The sequence below is a fragment of the Etheostoma spectabile genome, chromosome 20, assembly GCF_008692095.1.
Source record: "Etheostoma spectabile isolate EspeVRDwgs_2016 chromosome 20, UIUC_Espe_1.0, whole genome shotgun sequence".
NCBI lineage: Eukaryota > Metazoa > Chordata > Actinopteri > Perciformes > Percidae > Etheostoma > Etheostoma spectabile.
This window is the reverse complement of record NC_045752.1, coordinates 7,341,900-7,358,097: the sequence shown is the minus strand read 5'-3', so window position 1 is coordinate 7,358,097 and position 16,198 is coordinate 7,341,900. Positions and strand designations below refer to the sequence as shown.

Here is a 16,198-nt window from a genome sequence, read left to right as displayed (position 1 = left end):
AAAGCATCAGTTCAATGACATGTAATGTAATGTCATGTAAAATGACACTTCGTTTTTAACAAACAGGTCAGCCACAAGTAAAAATATTATTTTTTATTTTCCATCTCATTTAATTTAAAGAAACACAAAAAAATACAAATACAGGAAGCAATAGAAATAAAGTGCAAAATCCTTTGGCATCAAACTACAAAGGATTCACATTAGCTTCTTAGGTTGACACCCAGATGTCTCATAGAATATCTTTGCGGTCTTAGGTAATAAAAAAGTACACTGACATTTTTTAGATTTCTTGAACAAAAACTAATCTGAGAGAATCTGTGATCAGAAAATAAAGACAGTATAATGCAAGGTTAACCAGATTTTGTGAATAATGTTAGATCAAAATAAATCTGCAATGTCAACACATTTTCCTCAAACATATTGGCATCCATTACACACTGAGTTAGCTTTCTTTCATGTTGTCTTTGTCTTCCTTGAAGTTTATACTAGTCCTAAATTTAGTCATGAACCTATGTGATTTAATACAGAAATGTACACACTTATGAGCAACGTTCTCAAGCCATTACAGTCTTTTCTACACATAGTTTTTTGCATTGTATTAGTAGTGACCTGCAAAGATTACACACCGTAAGAAATGTCTGGCATCTATACGCTGAACACTGCCTGTAGCCGAAAACCAAATCTTCTCAAGAACATCTCAGTTCCCCGTCCTTCAACATCCTTCATGCAATCCGTTATGTCTGTTTATGGTACCGTTTTGTTCCTGATGTATATTTTTTCTCACCAAAAGGACATGTTGTTATCATTGTAGTCGCTAGCTGGGGCTCAGTTGGTGGAGATTGCCAGTGAAAACACCAAAGTCACGGATTGAGTTTTCACAGGATTCAGTCTGCACACAGCATGTGGTCACGGATGAAGACGACACATCAGTCAGGGCCTGTTGGGAGAACCACAGTCTTGCTGCTATGTGTTTGTCACTGATGGAGACTCATGTATGGTTATTGCAGTGGAATCACTGATGGTGCTGCTTTCCTCTATGTGGTTTCCCTCCACACTGGTCAGTTCCACTCTGGGCAGCTGGAAGCCATTCTCTGAGGCCGGGTTTGAATTGGAGATGCTGCCCGACACAGAGTTGATTCCCATGGTGCTCAGCGGTATGTTGCTGGATTGTGACATCTTCGGACGAGGTTTGGAGCCACCGCTGGCTCCCAGGACTCTGGATACATGTGTCCGCCTGGCAACAAATAAACCAAGATGTCACTTCACTTGGGCTGTCATTTAGCAAATTGGCATGTGATTAAAAAATGACCGAAAAGAGGACAAATAAGACAGAAAATAATGTTTTTTTTTCTTTGTCAAAACTGTAAATAAAAATACCCACACTTTACTACTGAGTCCCTTCTTTTTTGGCTTTGGGTCTACTTGTGAGCTCTCCTCATTGCTCATACTAAGTTTAATATGTCTATTTGTTGTGAACAATATATCCAATGTGTTTTGTCTTCATAAATTATTTCATGTGAATAACTTTGAGACGCTTGACAGAGAAAAGAAAACAATTAATTATAGAAAAGTCAGAACAAAAAGATCTAATTCTGCTTACATCCTTTGCATAATTTTGATCATTTACATTGTCTACACTGTCATTTTATTATGTTGGTTATTCTGTACACACAACATCTACTGCATGTCTGTCCGGTTAAAATTGTTTTTGAGGGGGCGGCTCCTTTTCCGAAGCAAGGGTAGAAAAGAACAAGAATGTGATATTGGGCTATACAAATGAAATTGACTGGACTTGATGTGTAGAAGAGATGTCTTTTTAATTCTCTCTTTTATCTGTTGTGCATTGTATCGTGACCCCTTGAGTTTCATGGTACGACCCCTTGGGGGGTCCCAACCCTCACGTTGGCTGCGTGGAATGTTACAAAGTACCTTTACTCAAATACTGTAATTACTCTTTACATTGTATACTACTTTATACTTCTACTTCAGGGGGAAGTATTGTAAATATTGTGTAATACTTGATAGTAGTGGTAGTTGTACCTCCTCGGGCCTCTAAAAATGATGGGGGGGTGATGGCGCAGTAGATATGACACATGCTTTTGGTGTGGGAGTCTGGGTTCAATTCCCATTGCAATACATCAACCAACATGTCCCTGAGCAGGAAACTTAACCCACAGTTGCTCCAGAGGCGTGTGGCCTCTGACATTTATAGCAGTTGTAAGTCGCTTTGGATAAAAGTGTCACCTAAATGTTCTTGTAAAAATGATTGAAATGACAATACAAGAAGGGAACATCACATGTTGCATGTGTCCAACTCATTTGACCAGTGATTTTGGGGCTGAGAGTAGGCATTGCGCCACTTTAAAGGATCACAAGCTAATAAGGTTGTGATATATAATGATATACATAATTTCATTTGCCTGATGAAAAAATAGAAACAGCAGCAGGTTTCCAGGCCTTTTGGAAGTGAATAAAATAGCGTTGTATGTTCACGACATGTATGACATATTTTGCTCATGACGTTCACCATGCAGAAATTGTCCTGTCAAACAGGAATGCGACCGTACCTGTTGTATGTCTTCAGGATGATTAGGAGAATGGCAAGAAGGATGATTATACCTATGACGATGACAGCAATCATTGCTCCAGAACCTGAGAAACAAAACGAGTGAGTGACTAACATGTTAAAAGGTTGTCAGTCAGTGTGTCGTTCCTAAAATTTGCATTGGACATATTCCTTCTGCTCCATGTGGTTCAACTTTTTCTACGTTTCCACCAGAAGTAGTCTGTAGTAGCTTGGCAACGACATCACTCACAGGCAAACATTTCATATTAAATGCATGAGTGCCACTCCCATACAAACCATTTAGATTAGACCGCATGACACGGTCGGTTGTTATTTATGAGTCTTGTCTTATCTACCATAGGGGACACTCTAAGATCTAATGGTGTCCAGAACAAACACGTCATTCACAAGGGTGTGTTTTATTGATATCCAACTTAAGAGGACAAGAAGACAATGCAGAAAGACACACACACACACACACACACACACACACACACACACACACACATATCCTTACTCTGGATGAGTATTTGTTCTTTGGTCTTTGTAGTGGTGGTTGTGTTTGAAGGTATTAAAGTGCTGGTCCCAGGTGAGACAGTTGAAGCTTGCATCTTCAGCAATTACCTGAAAAAAAAAACACTTTAGTCAACTGAATATTCTCTAAAACCATGACTACAGAGCACTACATTTATGTAACTGTAATATTTTTCAAGGCTAAAACCGTTTCTGCTGCAGTCATACTACAGATTAATAAGCGAGCGGACAGGAATAGAATGAGGAGAGAATATAGGATTTGAAGATTAAAAAATCAGCGTGATATAGTTTTTATAATGAGTAGACAGGTGACAGTAGCCGAGGGAGTGCACTGCATTGAATGATTGTTTTTTTAAACCACAGGAATGAGGATCCTCACCAGAACACTGTGTGTGAAGTAGTAATCTGTGTTGTCCTTACTCCACAGAACAGATGGGCTGACCAGATTACAACTACCATTAAGATCTTTTAAACTACAGGCAGCTCATACTGTACTGTAGACTTTGTCTCCGTGCAAACCTCACATCACATTCACATGACTGGCATAAAACTGATTGGAAAGGTTGAACGGCTTTGAGATAGCTCTTTATCAGCTGGCTTTATGATCACACAGCAGGTTTATACATCACTGTCATGTCTGCTAAAGCTTTATGAAAACATTTGGGATGTGTACCACCAGATGGACTGATCCAAGCCAGAACAGACCAGGAAACAATGTTGAGACATGCAGGACATGTGCATTACAGAGCTGCAGTGCTGTGCTACAGTTCTTGTTTTGGAACATGAATTCATTACGTGTTAACACCCCCCTCCTGTATGCATACATACACACTATTCACAATAAGGTTGTTAAGAGGGAGTGGATATGTTTTGCTGTAGGTTAAAATTTATGTCTGGTGATGTTAGATATTTTTTCTCATTGTAACAAATAAACTGATCCTACTAACAAGTACTGTCTGTGTAGACGTAGCCTATTACAACTTGTTCCTCTGTGACACAGGCCTCCTTGCTCTTCCAAAAATGATTAAAAACACATCAGCGAGCCACAGGCTTGCACTGGCTGACATGTATGTATAAATATTGAAATGCGACAAATGCACCATTTACTCCTCTTTGAGTAACATTTGCTAAACACTTCAGCTGCTCAGCTGTTTTAGAAAATGATGGAGCCTTTTTTTATATCAATTTGGCAAAGAACTACATCTTTAGTATGAACATTTGGACCTGCTGTTGAATGTTGCAGACTGGGTAGGGAAGTTGGAAAGTATTAGACTAACTGGTCTTGGTCTTTTCATGGAATTTGCTGAGAATAACGAAAATATCAAATAACAACATCCTTAAATCTTGAAATATTTCCTGATGACTCATCAAAAACATGGCAAATGTTTTCCCGTGCTTTTGTCCCTCTCTAACAGCCATGATTATCATGAGGAACATATCCTAATATAAAGATGCACTGATCTGATTTTGTTCTCTGAAAAATGACCCATTTAATCATTGTTTTCATTGATCTGAACTAGGGCTGGGCAATAATATCAATATTTTATCAATATCGTGATATAAGACTAGATAGATTTTGGATGTTGTAACATGGTAAGAGTTGTCTTTTCCAGGTTTTAAAGGCTCAGTTACAGCAAAGTGATGTCATTTTCTGAAACCCCCAGACTGTTGTAACTGTTCTATGTTTTGCCTTTACCCACATAGCCATTATATTCACATTACTGTTGATTATTTATCAAAAATCTCATTGTGTAAATATTTTGTGAAAGCACCAATAGTCAACACTAGAACATTGTTGCGGTATCAATATCGAGGTGTTTGATCAGAAATATTGTGATATTTGATTTTCTCCATATCGCCCAGCTCTAATCAGTAGACTAGATCAAGGTGACAGTGTTGAACACACTGTCATCTTGATCTTGATCATTGTTGAACACACTGTCATCTTGATCTAGTCTACTGTGTTGCAATCGTTACGTGTCACACAGAGATCCTCTGTTATTAAGAAGGATCGCGGATACTGTTCAGGAAACAACCCACACACAGCTGGCCCTGAAACTAGTACTGGTACTTTCCACTGAGTCGGGATGATGTGCCTTTGCATGCTCAGAGATTAAGTTTAACATGAAAAAATTACACCTGCTGTCACTTTGTTTTTGAGTTTAGTAAAAAAAAACTAAAAACTAATGAATTATGATTACATGTAGGTTCATTTCAACTTCCACTGAGCCTGTTTTAGAAATGTCCCTCAGTTTCCACTTCTCCCATTCTAGAACCACAAGCGTCATCATGGGACCATGACTCAGACATGTGATCATTATTATTTACATGGTCATCTTTAAAATTATCCCTTGATCTGTCGCATCTATCAGAAGCATCTATCTTTATGTTCATGCAGGCAGTTTTGTAAACCTGAAATGTGCGGTGGGTTATCTTTTTGTGCTTATTCATTTTCATTTCTCATTCAACAGTTTCAATGATGAATCCTGAAATCATCCAGCGGCTTATCATATCAGAATTTTGTTAAACTGAGAAATGTCATTTTTTATGATCGTGGAGGTCAGGATCTCATCTTTTGTAACCAACAATTTTTTAATTATAGGAGACAGATGAAGTAAGAGTCATATTGCATTAAAACAATTGTTGCATTGAAGACATGAGTGACATTGCACTGTCTGCTGGGGGTGAAGGACAGAAGCAGAGTCAGGGCAGGTGCTCCAAGATTTGCATCGACTACCCTAACACAAAGAAGAGCAGACCCACACATGCACGCACGCAGGCAGGCACACATCCCTTGTTGTCTCTATTCTCTACAACTGCTCTATTGATTACATCCAAATTCACAAAAAAAGTATGCAAAACTTTTTTAGCATACCTGGGAAGTTACCGCTGAACATGATTAAGTTTATGAACCACCAGTCAACTTAATGAAAGGTAGTTGACAGACATCAGACTGCTGTTTCTCTCAAAAGCACTAACTGAAGTTGGTAAGAATAATATTAATATTCTAATATTCATAAAATATTGTAATGTCATAATATATGAAATGATATGCAGCACTGCTTTTGCTTTACTCAATAAGTCCATGTACAAAACACAAATATATACTGTATATATAATAAATATTAAAAACTTCACTGTTACATGTCAGGTATGTAGCTGCTGCTGTTCCAAAGAACCCTGTACTACAGCTGACGACGTTCTAATGAACACCTGGCTGCTGAAAGATGTTGTAAGCTGAAACTTTGTCTTCGTTTTCACACACTTACAGTGGCCTATTCCTTTTCGGCTACAAACACTGCCACTGTTCAGATGGACGTTTTTGGAAAATGAACATTTGCTTTTTGCAGAGTTGGATGAAAAGGTTGAGACCATTCTCATTGACAATGTCAGTCACTACGGTAAATATGAAGCTGCAGCTGGCAGCCAGTTATCGTAGCTTAGCATAAAGACTGGAGGCGGGGGGAAACAACTAGCTCTGACCTTTAAAGTTTGTTCAAATGAATGTTATAGTTCGTTTGTTGGATCATTACCACTCTTATACCTGGAGCCTACAGTAAAAATGTAGCTGGAGCTGACAGCTTGTTAGCTTAGCTTAGCATAAAGACTGTAAACAAGGGGTAGTCTGGCTCTGTCGGAAGGTAACAAAATCTGCCTTTTGGTTTTCTCTGCAAGAAAGTGAACATTTTTGTGAAAGTTTTTTGTACATGTTTTTTAATCAACGGTTTTACCTTGTAAAAACATTTATTTTACAATCAAAATTTATTTTCGTTCACGCAGGTTATTAGATTAGTTTTGTATGCACAAATCCATTGGTTTATGCACACAGCCTTAACCATTATTGGTTTACATTTCACCTCCAAGCTGTAAATTTCCTGAAGCAATGTAAAAGGACCATTTACAACGGCATACACATCCCTGTAACAGGGTCAAGATTTGTAGAAAATATTCCACAAAGTAGGATTTGGACTCTTTCTTAATTGGGATTTAATGAAAAACCAAATCCGAACTTCAATCACAGGCTGACAACAGAGATTTGAAGCTAGTCCTCGATACTTGTGTGTACTGTACGTCTTGCAGCTTCCTGCTTAACAGCAAACATTGCACAACCATCTTCTCCCAGTGTTGACACACTATTAAACATAGAGATTAGTAATGACATATATCATCATTCGCTGTTTGTAGTAGTGACAGTTTCTGATAAGTGGCAGACTAATATGCTGTGTAAAGTTGGTAATACTACTGCTTTGGCAACATGGTGCAGAAATCGTAAATCCCATATTTGCCTAAGGGACCTTTGCAAAGCGCAGACAGCATGGCATCCTTAAGGGATGCATATTTATTTGTGGCTCTATTTACAGTTATAAGCCTTTTAACCTGAATTCATAGTCAAAGTCAGTTGTTTACAATAAATATTAATATATATATATGAAGCCTGAAGTTTAACAGGCTAAATGTAGCATTTACACAAACACAGAGAAGGATTCAGGGCACCTGATTCAATTGTTACAAGAGGGACTTTGCACCCTTGCGCTAATAATTTCTGTGCACAAGACACATACTGCACACAGTATTGTATTCCTGCTGGACAATTTACTTGCTGTACTTGCATTTATCAAGTTTAAATTGTACAGCACAGAGATACATTTAGCTTAAGCCGATTTTTTAATTTATTTATTTTAGCAGCAGAGGGAGTACACAAGTGAGGGATTGTTTTGTACAAACCACAGGAATGAGGATCCTCACCAGAACATTATGTCTCAAGTAGAAATCATTTCCAACTTTACTCCACAGGACAGACTATTGGCCAGGTGACCGCTATTATTAATACAGCTTATGAAGCAGTTTTTTTTGTTTTTACGTTACATGGCTGACTGATAAACTGTTTTCTTCTCTTAAAAAGGTATATATGATTGTATTAGAAAATGTTCTTGCTTTAATGCCAGAACAAGGTATGGATTGAATCCATTAAAGTGCTCATATTAGGATTTTTGGCTTCTAAACAGTAGTCCTTACCTAGGTACTGCACATGTAGAAGATGGAGTAGAAGTGTGATGCCTCACTCTGTAGCTAACACAGAGAGCACACAGGGTAAAAGGAGGAGCTACTGCAATGTACAGTACAACAAAAGTATGGTGTCTTTTGAAGATTAAACCATGTAAACCTATTCTGGTATAACCTCTAAATAACGAACCGGAAATTGAGCATAATATGAGCAAAGTTTGAATCTTAGTTTGATTTGAACTTATCTCCTGTTTCTTGGGCTGTGTTGTACTTGCAGATATAGCAGTAGTGCTGCCTCTTGTACAATATGTAGACTTACGTTTTAGCATTGTCAACTGCAGCCCTGGCACTTGCCGGCATTTCATCAGTACTGGGTGGGTGTGTCAACTCCCTCAGCATGGGGCGTGTCCATGGGGTGGTAATACAATAAAACAACAGGATTTAAGTGTAGACTTGACGTAGTAGACGTCACGTAAAGATCTGGAGAGCCCTCAGGTGAGGGAACACACACAGTTGACACGCCTCATGCCCTGGAACTTCTCGCCATCCTACACTCAGTTCCTGACTTTGTGACTTCAACAGGACCTCCGGAAATACAAACAACTTGTGCTTGCCGCTGGCTAAATACTGTAGCAACTACCATAATTGCCCTGAGCACTGTACATTGCCAAAAGTGTTACACATGAACATCATTAATTATTTTTTTATTAACTTTTATTTTACAAGGAAATAATTCCATCCCATCAGCTACATAATACTTAAAAGATTATCCTTTGTTAAGCACGCACTAAAAAGAGAACTGGCTCCCGTCATTGGTACATACAAAAAAAAAAATCACCAAATGTTTGCGCTGCATTCAACCTCCTTCCAGACATAGGTGAGGAGAGCCCTCTATCTATCTACATCTTTATAACACTATAACACCGAAAATGTTTTTTCTCCACATTAACATTAGTTGAAAACTATGTCAAAGTTGACAAGAAAGAGTCGCTGCCGATTGATTTTGCTCTTCACATTCATTCCGATTTCAAATACAGTCAAATCCGACCTGATCCTTTGCACAACTAACCAAAATCACTGACCTCTGTTTCCCCCTGCCTGCAATATTTATGCTAAGCTAAGCCTACCAACCACTAGCTTCATATTAACCGTACAGATTGTGGTATTGATCTCCTCATCCATCTTTCCACCAGAAAGCAAACAAGCACGTTTCCCAAAATGTCAAACTACTCCTTTAACCACAAAGCACAGAATCACGCCAGCTGCTAGCTGGGGTGCTAACCAAACAGCATAATCAAATGATTAGCTTCATCCGTCATCCGTAGATTGGAAATGTCATAAACAATAAACTTACTGTACATCCTTCATTGTCATTAATTCAAGTATTAGTAAAGTAAAATGGCAGGAAATACGTCCTATGTGACAACAAAGTTCAAATCTGTTTACATCTGATTTCATGGGTTTTAATTTGTTTCTATTTAAATATTGTTATATTTCCCCCATATATGTATGTATGTATCTATGTATATTTATGCATGGTTTATGCTTGCATGCAGATGTTATTTTGTTTTGTGACGCACTGTGGGGCAAACCTTGTTTGATTTTAGAAGTGAAGTTTTATATGAATAAAATAAACTTTTGAACATTTCAGCTTTTTTTTCCATAAAGAATTGCTGATTCTTCCTGTGATGAACAATGCTGACCACTGGCCTGCTCCTGCTAACCTTAAAGTCATAGATATGATCAGATGAGCCTTAACTTTTTTTTTTTGATTTTGGGGCAAAGGAATTACAACTAGAGTTAATCAGATCACTTTGACGTCAGCATTTACTTCAGACAGTGTTTTCCTCGCTGTAATAATAGTTTGTTTGTTGTTCCACAAAGTGCAGCTCCTCGCTAACATGGCAGACTCAATATCCTTTCTTCCACCCTCAGTAAACAAATCGTTTATTGCTTTTTCAGAGATCGCACTCCCAACGCAGAACAGGAACAATTTAGTTTCCTCTTTTTTTTATACGAGGAAACGCCAGACAAAGTAGTTAACCGGCTTGACTTTTCCCCCCTGTTCGTCCACACACGCGTGTTTAACGCAGGCTCCAGCACACAAGTTCATAAACATGATCAAACGACGCTCTTGGAGTCAATATTTGAGGAGTCAATTAATTAGCAGCAGGTTAATAAGACATAGGTGGAGCTAGTAGTTCAGCAAGTATACAATCTGGAGTCACAGCAGAGGGGTCATCTGCGTCACGTCAGATGCAAATTTGCCATTTGATTTGTTTTCCATATGTCACACGGAAGAGGGACTTAACCGTGACTTTTATCTACCTCAATCCATCACCAAGGGATTTGCAACAGCACTGGCAGGCCTCCGGCACAGCGTACAGCGGTCTGTTATTGACGTCAATGATGAAATGACATCAGACAATTAACAACTGGCAAATTAAAAAAGATGTGTGTAGTAAAGAGGTAACATACGATAATTGTGTTTTGAGAGTAAGTTGTGTGAAAGCCAGAAATGACAGAAGAAGCATTGTACTCGACGTGTAGTTGGGTATGCACAGCCTGCATTGTCCATGAAATATCTACATATCATAATGGGTAAAAGTGACTAAAAATGCAACTGATCACCTGAGTACCAAACTAGGTTTAAAAAAGTATGATTTTAAAAATGAACTCTGACCAAATTGTTCCTATTAAGAATCATACAAGTGGGTAAAGATGGAAGAAGGAAATTACTTTGTCATTGGAAACACCAGGTTTGCACAACAGCTGCTCAGCATTCAATGTATTGTTCACGAGGTTACAAAAAGCATGACAAATGGATATTCATAGAAAGAAAGCAAAAAAAAAACACTTTTTAAAAAAAGCTTTGAGAGATCCAATAGTTGTCTAAACTGGCTGAGTTAGAAACAGACTAGTCTATAACCTTGACGTTCCACTTCCGGGATTACTCCGTTGCCGCCAGAAAAAATGTGGGATTTCACTCATTTAGGCCGGAAAGAGATCAGAGTTTTCTGTAGCACGACTAAAACAGCTTTTAAACAAACACATGTTCCACCAAAACAAGTTCCTTCAGAGCGGCTTGCTTAACTTCTGAGTTCTGATTTCTCAGTCAGGATATTCTGATTTTCCATAGTAGTTTAATCCAATAATAGGACTAAGACTTTATGCCACATTAAATGACTAACACTAACTTTATGTTAGTCAGAATTAAGTCATGTAGTAGAACTGGGTTTTCTTTTGAGCTGCCCTTTTCATCATGCTACGTTTTATTAATCTAACACTGACACCTCGGCCTGCTACAGTGTAGCATTTAAGAAGATGTTTGCTGCTAACAAGAACACTTTTTATTAGAGTCTAGAGGTAATTTTGTTGAAGAGGTGAAGATTTAGACTCTTGCGCACACTCACGCTTCTTGATGGTATGTCCAGTATGCTTTCTAAGGCCGGATAACAAAGCATATTTTCAAACAATGTACATCAATACATTTTCATACCACTCCATTATAGCCAGAATACCAGCTGATCTGAGTGGGTGGCTGAACTTTAGGCTGAACATCTAGATTGCCCATTATCAGCAACCATTCATCCAATCTTCCAAAGGCACATTCTGTGTACCAATGTGATATAATTAAAAAAAAATAACTGCGAAAACATTGGAGAACCCTTTTTATTACGTAAGCATGTTGTGTAATCTGACAACTGCTGTCCTGGTTAAAAAAAGATGCTAATCTTATCATCTACAGAGCCAGACAGAAGATTGATTTCTTTTTTATTTGAAAATCAGTTCAAACTTTTTAGGTTGATCTAGTTACAGCCTCATTATAACTACATATTTATTATTCCAAAATGAAAATGAGTGAATATCATATTGTGAAAGGGGATGGAGGGAATGGCCTGCTGATTGCATGTTGCACCCTCATGTACTTCCATGTTCTTTAGGCTTTTTATGCTCTTTTAAAGGGTTACACTAGTCATTTTATCTTATCTTCTAACTCATGTCTCTCTCTCTCATCAAATTTTCAGGAACACACTACTGTAGGCCAATGTATAAATGCTAAAAACAAAAACTCATACATTTTGTATAAACTGACTGTATACCATCCCAGTGACATTTCAAAGGGATCCAGACTCTAATTTTAACCTTATTCTTTTTTTGAATGTCTATTACAACAAGATCCTTGACAGTGTGTCTCACACAACATGGTACAAAAACAGATAGCATTGACATGTGCTTATGTACACAAGAATCAACATGCAACACGGACACACAAGAAATGAGAGGTTACTATCCTAACTGCAAGTGTCCAGTTCGAATTTAACACTCTATTCAACTACTGTATACTGTATGACAGGCGACCACCTCTCTGAATAAATGTCCATCCTGAGTTGTAATTTTGCTGTTATATTTTCCATACAATTGACATCTTTGACTCTTCGCGTCCACTGGTCTAGGGTGGGTGGGTGCGTGTGGTTTAAGCCAGTTCCTCGTAATCATTTTATGGGCTACTAACACCAGAGCTCTGAGCATATACAATTTTTTTTTTTTCAACCCTCTTAAAGGTGTGTTCCCTAAAATTAATCTATGTGGTTCAACCCCAATATCTCTCTAATTACTCTCATTACCTCCTTACCTCCCGATATACTTGTATACTGTGTACTGTTAAAAGGTGTGTGACAAATCCCCAATTACTCCACACCCTCTCCAGCAGAGGGGAATTTCAACCATATTTAACCTCAAGGTGATTAGGTGCAGCTGGTATGCAATCAAAATCATTAACGTTGAAAGAAATGACTGCAGCTGATTTAATGAATTAATAGGAGCCAGTCACTTTTTAGAACTACACAGACATCTTCCCTGGTCAAATGAACTACTAAAACAAAACTCAAAACAAACAAAACAGTCACTTAACAATAAGAGATAGTGCAGGCAGATAGGGGTGAGGACTGACATAACATCTTCTTGATGTAAAAACTGGTTTAACAGATTTCTAAATCTGAAAACTCTCTGGAATGCGAGAAATTCCCTTTCACCTGAGCCTAACCTGCAGTCTCGCCACATTATCTTTGGGAGAATCCCTGTACACACACACACACACACACACTCACACACTCACACACACACACAACACACACACACAAACACACACACACACACACACACACAGAAAAGAATGGCCAATCACTGAGGTATTCCTCTCAACCAAAATAGACAAAGTTTAGAAGGAAAATAACTCTGCCCAGATAAGAATGGGGAATTGGCAGGAGTGCTGACGGACATCTTCAACCTGTCCTGGCCCGCGCTGTGGTGCGACTGCTTTAAGATACCTCCATCGTCCCAATTCCCAAGAACTCCAACCAACCAGACTCAATGACTACCGCCCGGTAGCTCTTACCCCCATCATCACTAAGTGCTTGGAGGGCTGGTCTAGCACATCTTAGATCTGTCTACCCCCACACTGGCCCCCACCAATTTGCATACAGGCAACAGGAGCAGAGAGGATGCTATTCTGTAGCACTGCCCTCTGTCCTTTCTCACCTGGACAGCAAGAACACTTACGCCAGAATGCTGTTTCTTAGACTTTAGTTCAGCATTTAATACTGTAATCCATCACAACTCATACCAACTCACAGACTTCGGCATCAGTTCACTCATGTGTAACTGGTTGCTTGATTTCTGACCAGTCGACCTCAACATGTTGGCTGGAACAACCACACCTCATCCACCATCATTATGAACACTGGAGTGCCACAAGGTTGTGTGATTAGTCCCTTCCTCTACTCTTTCTTCACCCACGACTGCAGACCTGTCCATGGCTCCAACGCATATCAAGTTTGCAGACGACACCACGGTGATTGGCCTCATTAGAGACAACAATGAGGTTGCCTACAGGGAGGAGGTGGACCGTCTGGCGACTGGTGCGACAAAAACAACTTGCAGCTGAACACTGAAAAAACCAAGGAACTCATTGTGGGACTTTAGGAGAAACGCTCGACCTACACCCACCATCCACATCAGGGGAACGGGGAGGCGTGGGCGAGCGTGGAGCTTAAGTTCCTGGGTGTCCACATCTCTGAGACCTGAACTGGACGACCAACTGCTCCAAACTCATCAAAAAAGGCGCACCAGCGCCGCTCTTCATGAGGACCTGAAGAAGAACCATTGCTGCCTCAGGGATCCTCAAAAACTTTTACCGCTGTACATTGAGAGCATCCTCACTAACTGTTTACTGTTTGGTATGGGTAGTTCTGTCGCCGATCGAAGGCACTGCAGAGGTGGTAAAAATGCCCAGCACATCGCAGGGGTACCACTCCCTACCATCAAGGACATCTACAGGAAGCGGTGTTTGAAAAGGGCCGGGAAAATCACAAAGGATTCCACTCACCCTGCACTACACTCTTCTCCCTCTTGCCTTTCGGGAGGCGTTACAGAAGCTTACGGACCAGAACCACCAGGCACCGGAACAGCTTCTTTCCTACAGCTGTCACGCTTCTGAACGCCTCCTGATACAACTATAAGATGGCAACCCCCCGCGTCCACCCATACAAAATAAATATGGGCCCTCACACGCACACACATACCATGGACTGTCCCACACATACACATATGTATATAATCGTTATATATTCTGTAAATCAAATCGCCATTATTTATCTCGATATAAATCCTAATACATTATAATCCTTTTACAACAATCCTTTTACTAACTCTCCTGTATTATCTGTAAATCTGTGCATAGACCTCCTATGTTATATTTATACACTACATTTTATAGTCCCTTACAATTATTTACTTTTTTGCTTATACATATACTTTATAATTATATAATCTGTATAAATCTGTCATAGAGCTCCATATTATATATTATATATTTTTACACAACATTTTAAATTTCCTTACTATTATATTTTGCTTATACATAAAATTATATACAATATTTTACCTGTGATACACTCGGATAGATGTGGATCACATTTCGTTGCTTGTCTTGTGACAGTGCAATGACAATAAAGTTGAATTGAATTGAAAATTGAATTGAAAATAGAAGATAGTCAAAAGCAAAGACTTACCGTCTTCTTTAATTTCAGCCGAAGCCTTCTCCAGATGGGAGAGTGAGCAGCTGCAGAGCCCCCACCCTCAGTTGACTGATAGGGGCATAGTCCCCCAGTGGCGGGCTGACAGACACACAAGATCTGGTGAGAGAGGCAGGAGGGAGTAGAAGAGTGTGTGCTACTCCAATAAATAAATAAGTCCCAGGTGCTGCTAAAGGGACAGTCCCGCAGGTATGAACAGACGGGTCAGACAAAAACAAAGGTCAAAAGAGTTTAAAAACAACCAGAGATGCCTCTGTGTGTGCTTTCTGTGGAAATCAAAGTGTTTATGTTTAGAGGAAGAGGCTCCACGCTTGCTCACTTGCTGCTCCTGAGCTGCTCCTCGCTGAGCGTAATAATCGCAGGCAGCAGGTTTTTCAGGTCCTTCCGCCTCGCCCTGAGGCGTGCCGTGGCCGCTGATCAAAAAGAGAGGCGCCTCTCCAGAGTTGTCTGCTTGAATCGTCTCTCACCATGACTACTGCCTCTCAAAATCAAACTGGCTGCATCTGCATTTGGCAGGATATCATGCAGGATATCTCACATGAACTGGAGAGGGTGAAGCTCTGTGCGTTTTGTCAAGGAAGATAAAAAAATGTACATATAACATATAATTTATTAAAATCCATCATGCATTTTTGACCATGTGCTCCTGTGCATGTATATTTACTGAATACATACACGTGTGACTTTTTGTGTGTTCTCTTCAATCAATTCATTACCTCGTATTTGTGGAGAATAATAAGACTGCGCGTGTGTCCATGTTGTGTGTGTGTGTGCAGACAAAGTATGTGGTTTCTAAGTTATTACAAATCTGTTCATCTTTGCACTAACACATTTATGTATGTAGTTGAAAATTAACTGATTTACTTGTCCAAAGGGTACTGGGTGTGTTTGTACAGTAGAACATATACGGAATGCAACCGTGTTTTCTTTCACCATAGGACAATAACCTCCATTTAGACCCTTGGCACCAATTGTTTGAACATTGTCAACTAAAAAA

General features: G+C 39.3%; 1 protein-coding gene and 1 long non-coding RNA gene across 2 annotated transcripts; one reads left to right on the top strand and one right to left on the bottom strand.

The window, feature by feature from the left end:
- Positions 1 to 117: 117 nt before the first annotated feature.
- Positions 118 to 15,695, bottom strand: ncmap (non-compact myelin associated protein). The gene is made up of 4 exons (XM_032500725.1): positions 15,178 to 15,695; positions 3,084 to 3,190; positions 2,568 to 2,652; positions 118 to 1,234 (listed from the first exon to the last, which is right to left on the bottom strand). Exons 2-4 carry the CDS (start codon positions 3,175 to 3,177, stop codon positions 964 to 966), a joined length of 450 nt encoding a protein of 149 aa, XP_032356616.1. The 5' UTR covers positions 3,178 to 3,190; positions 15,178 to 15,695; the 3' UTR covers positions 118 to 963.
- Positions 4,051 to 11,185, top strand: LOC116670278 (uncharacterized). The gene is made up of 3 exons (XR_004326988.1): positions 4,051 to 4,060; positions 6,527 to 6,529; positions 11,111 to 11,185. It is a non-coding gene; the product is annotated as an uncharacterized LOC116670278 (long non-coding RNA).
- Positions 15,696 to 16,198: the final 503 nt, after the last annotated feature.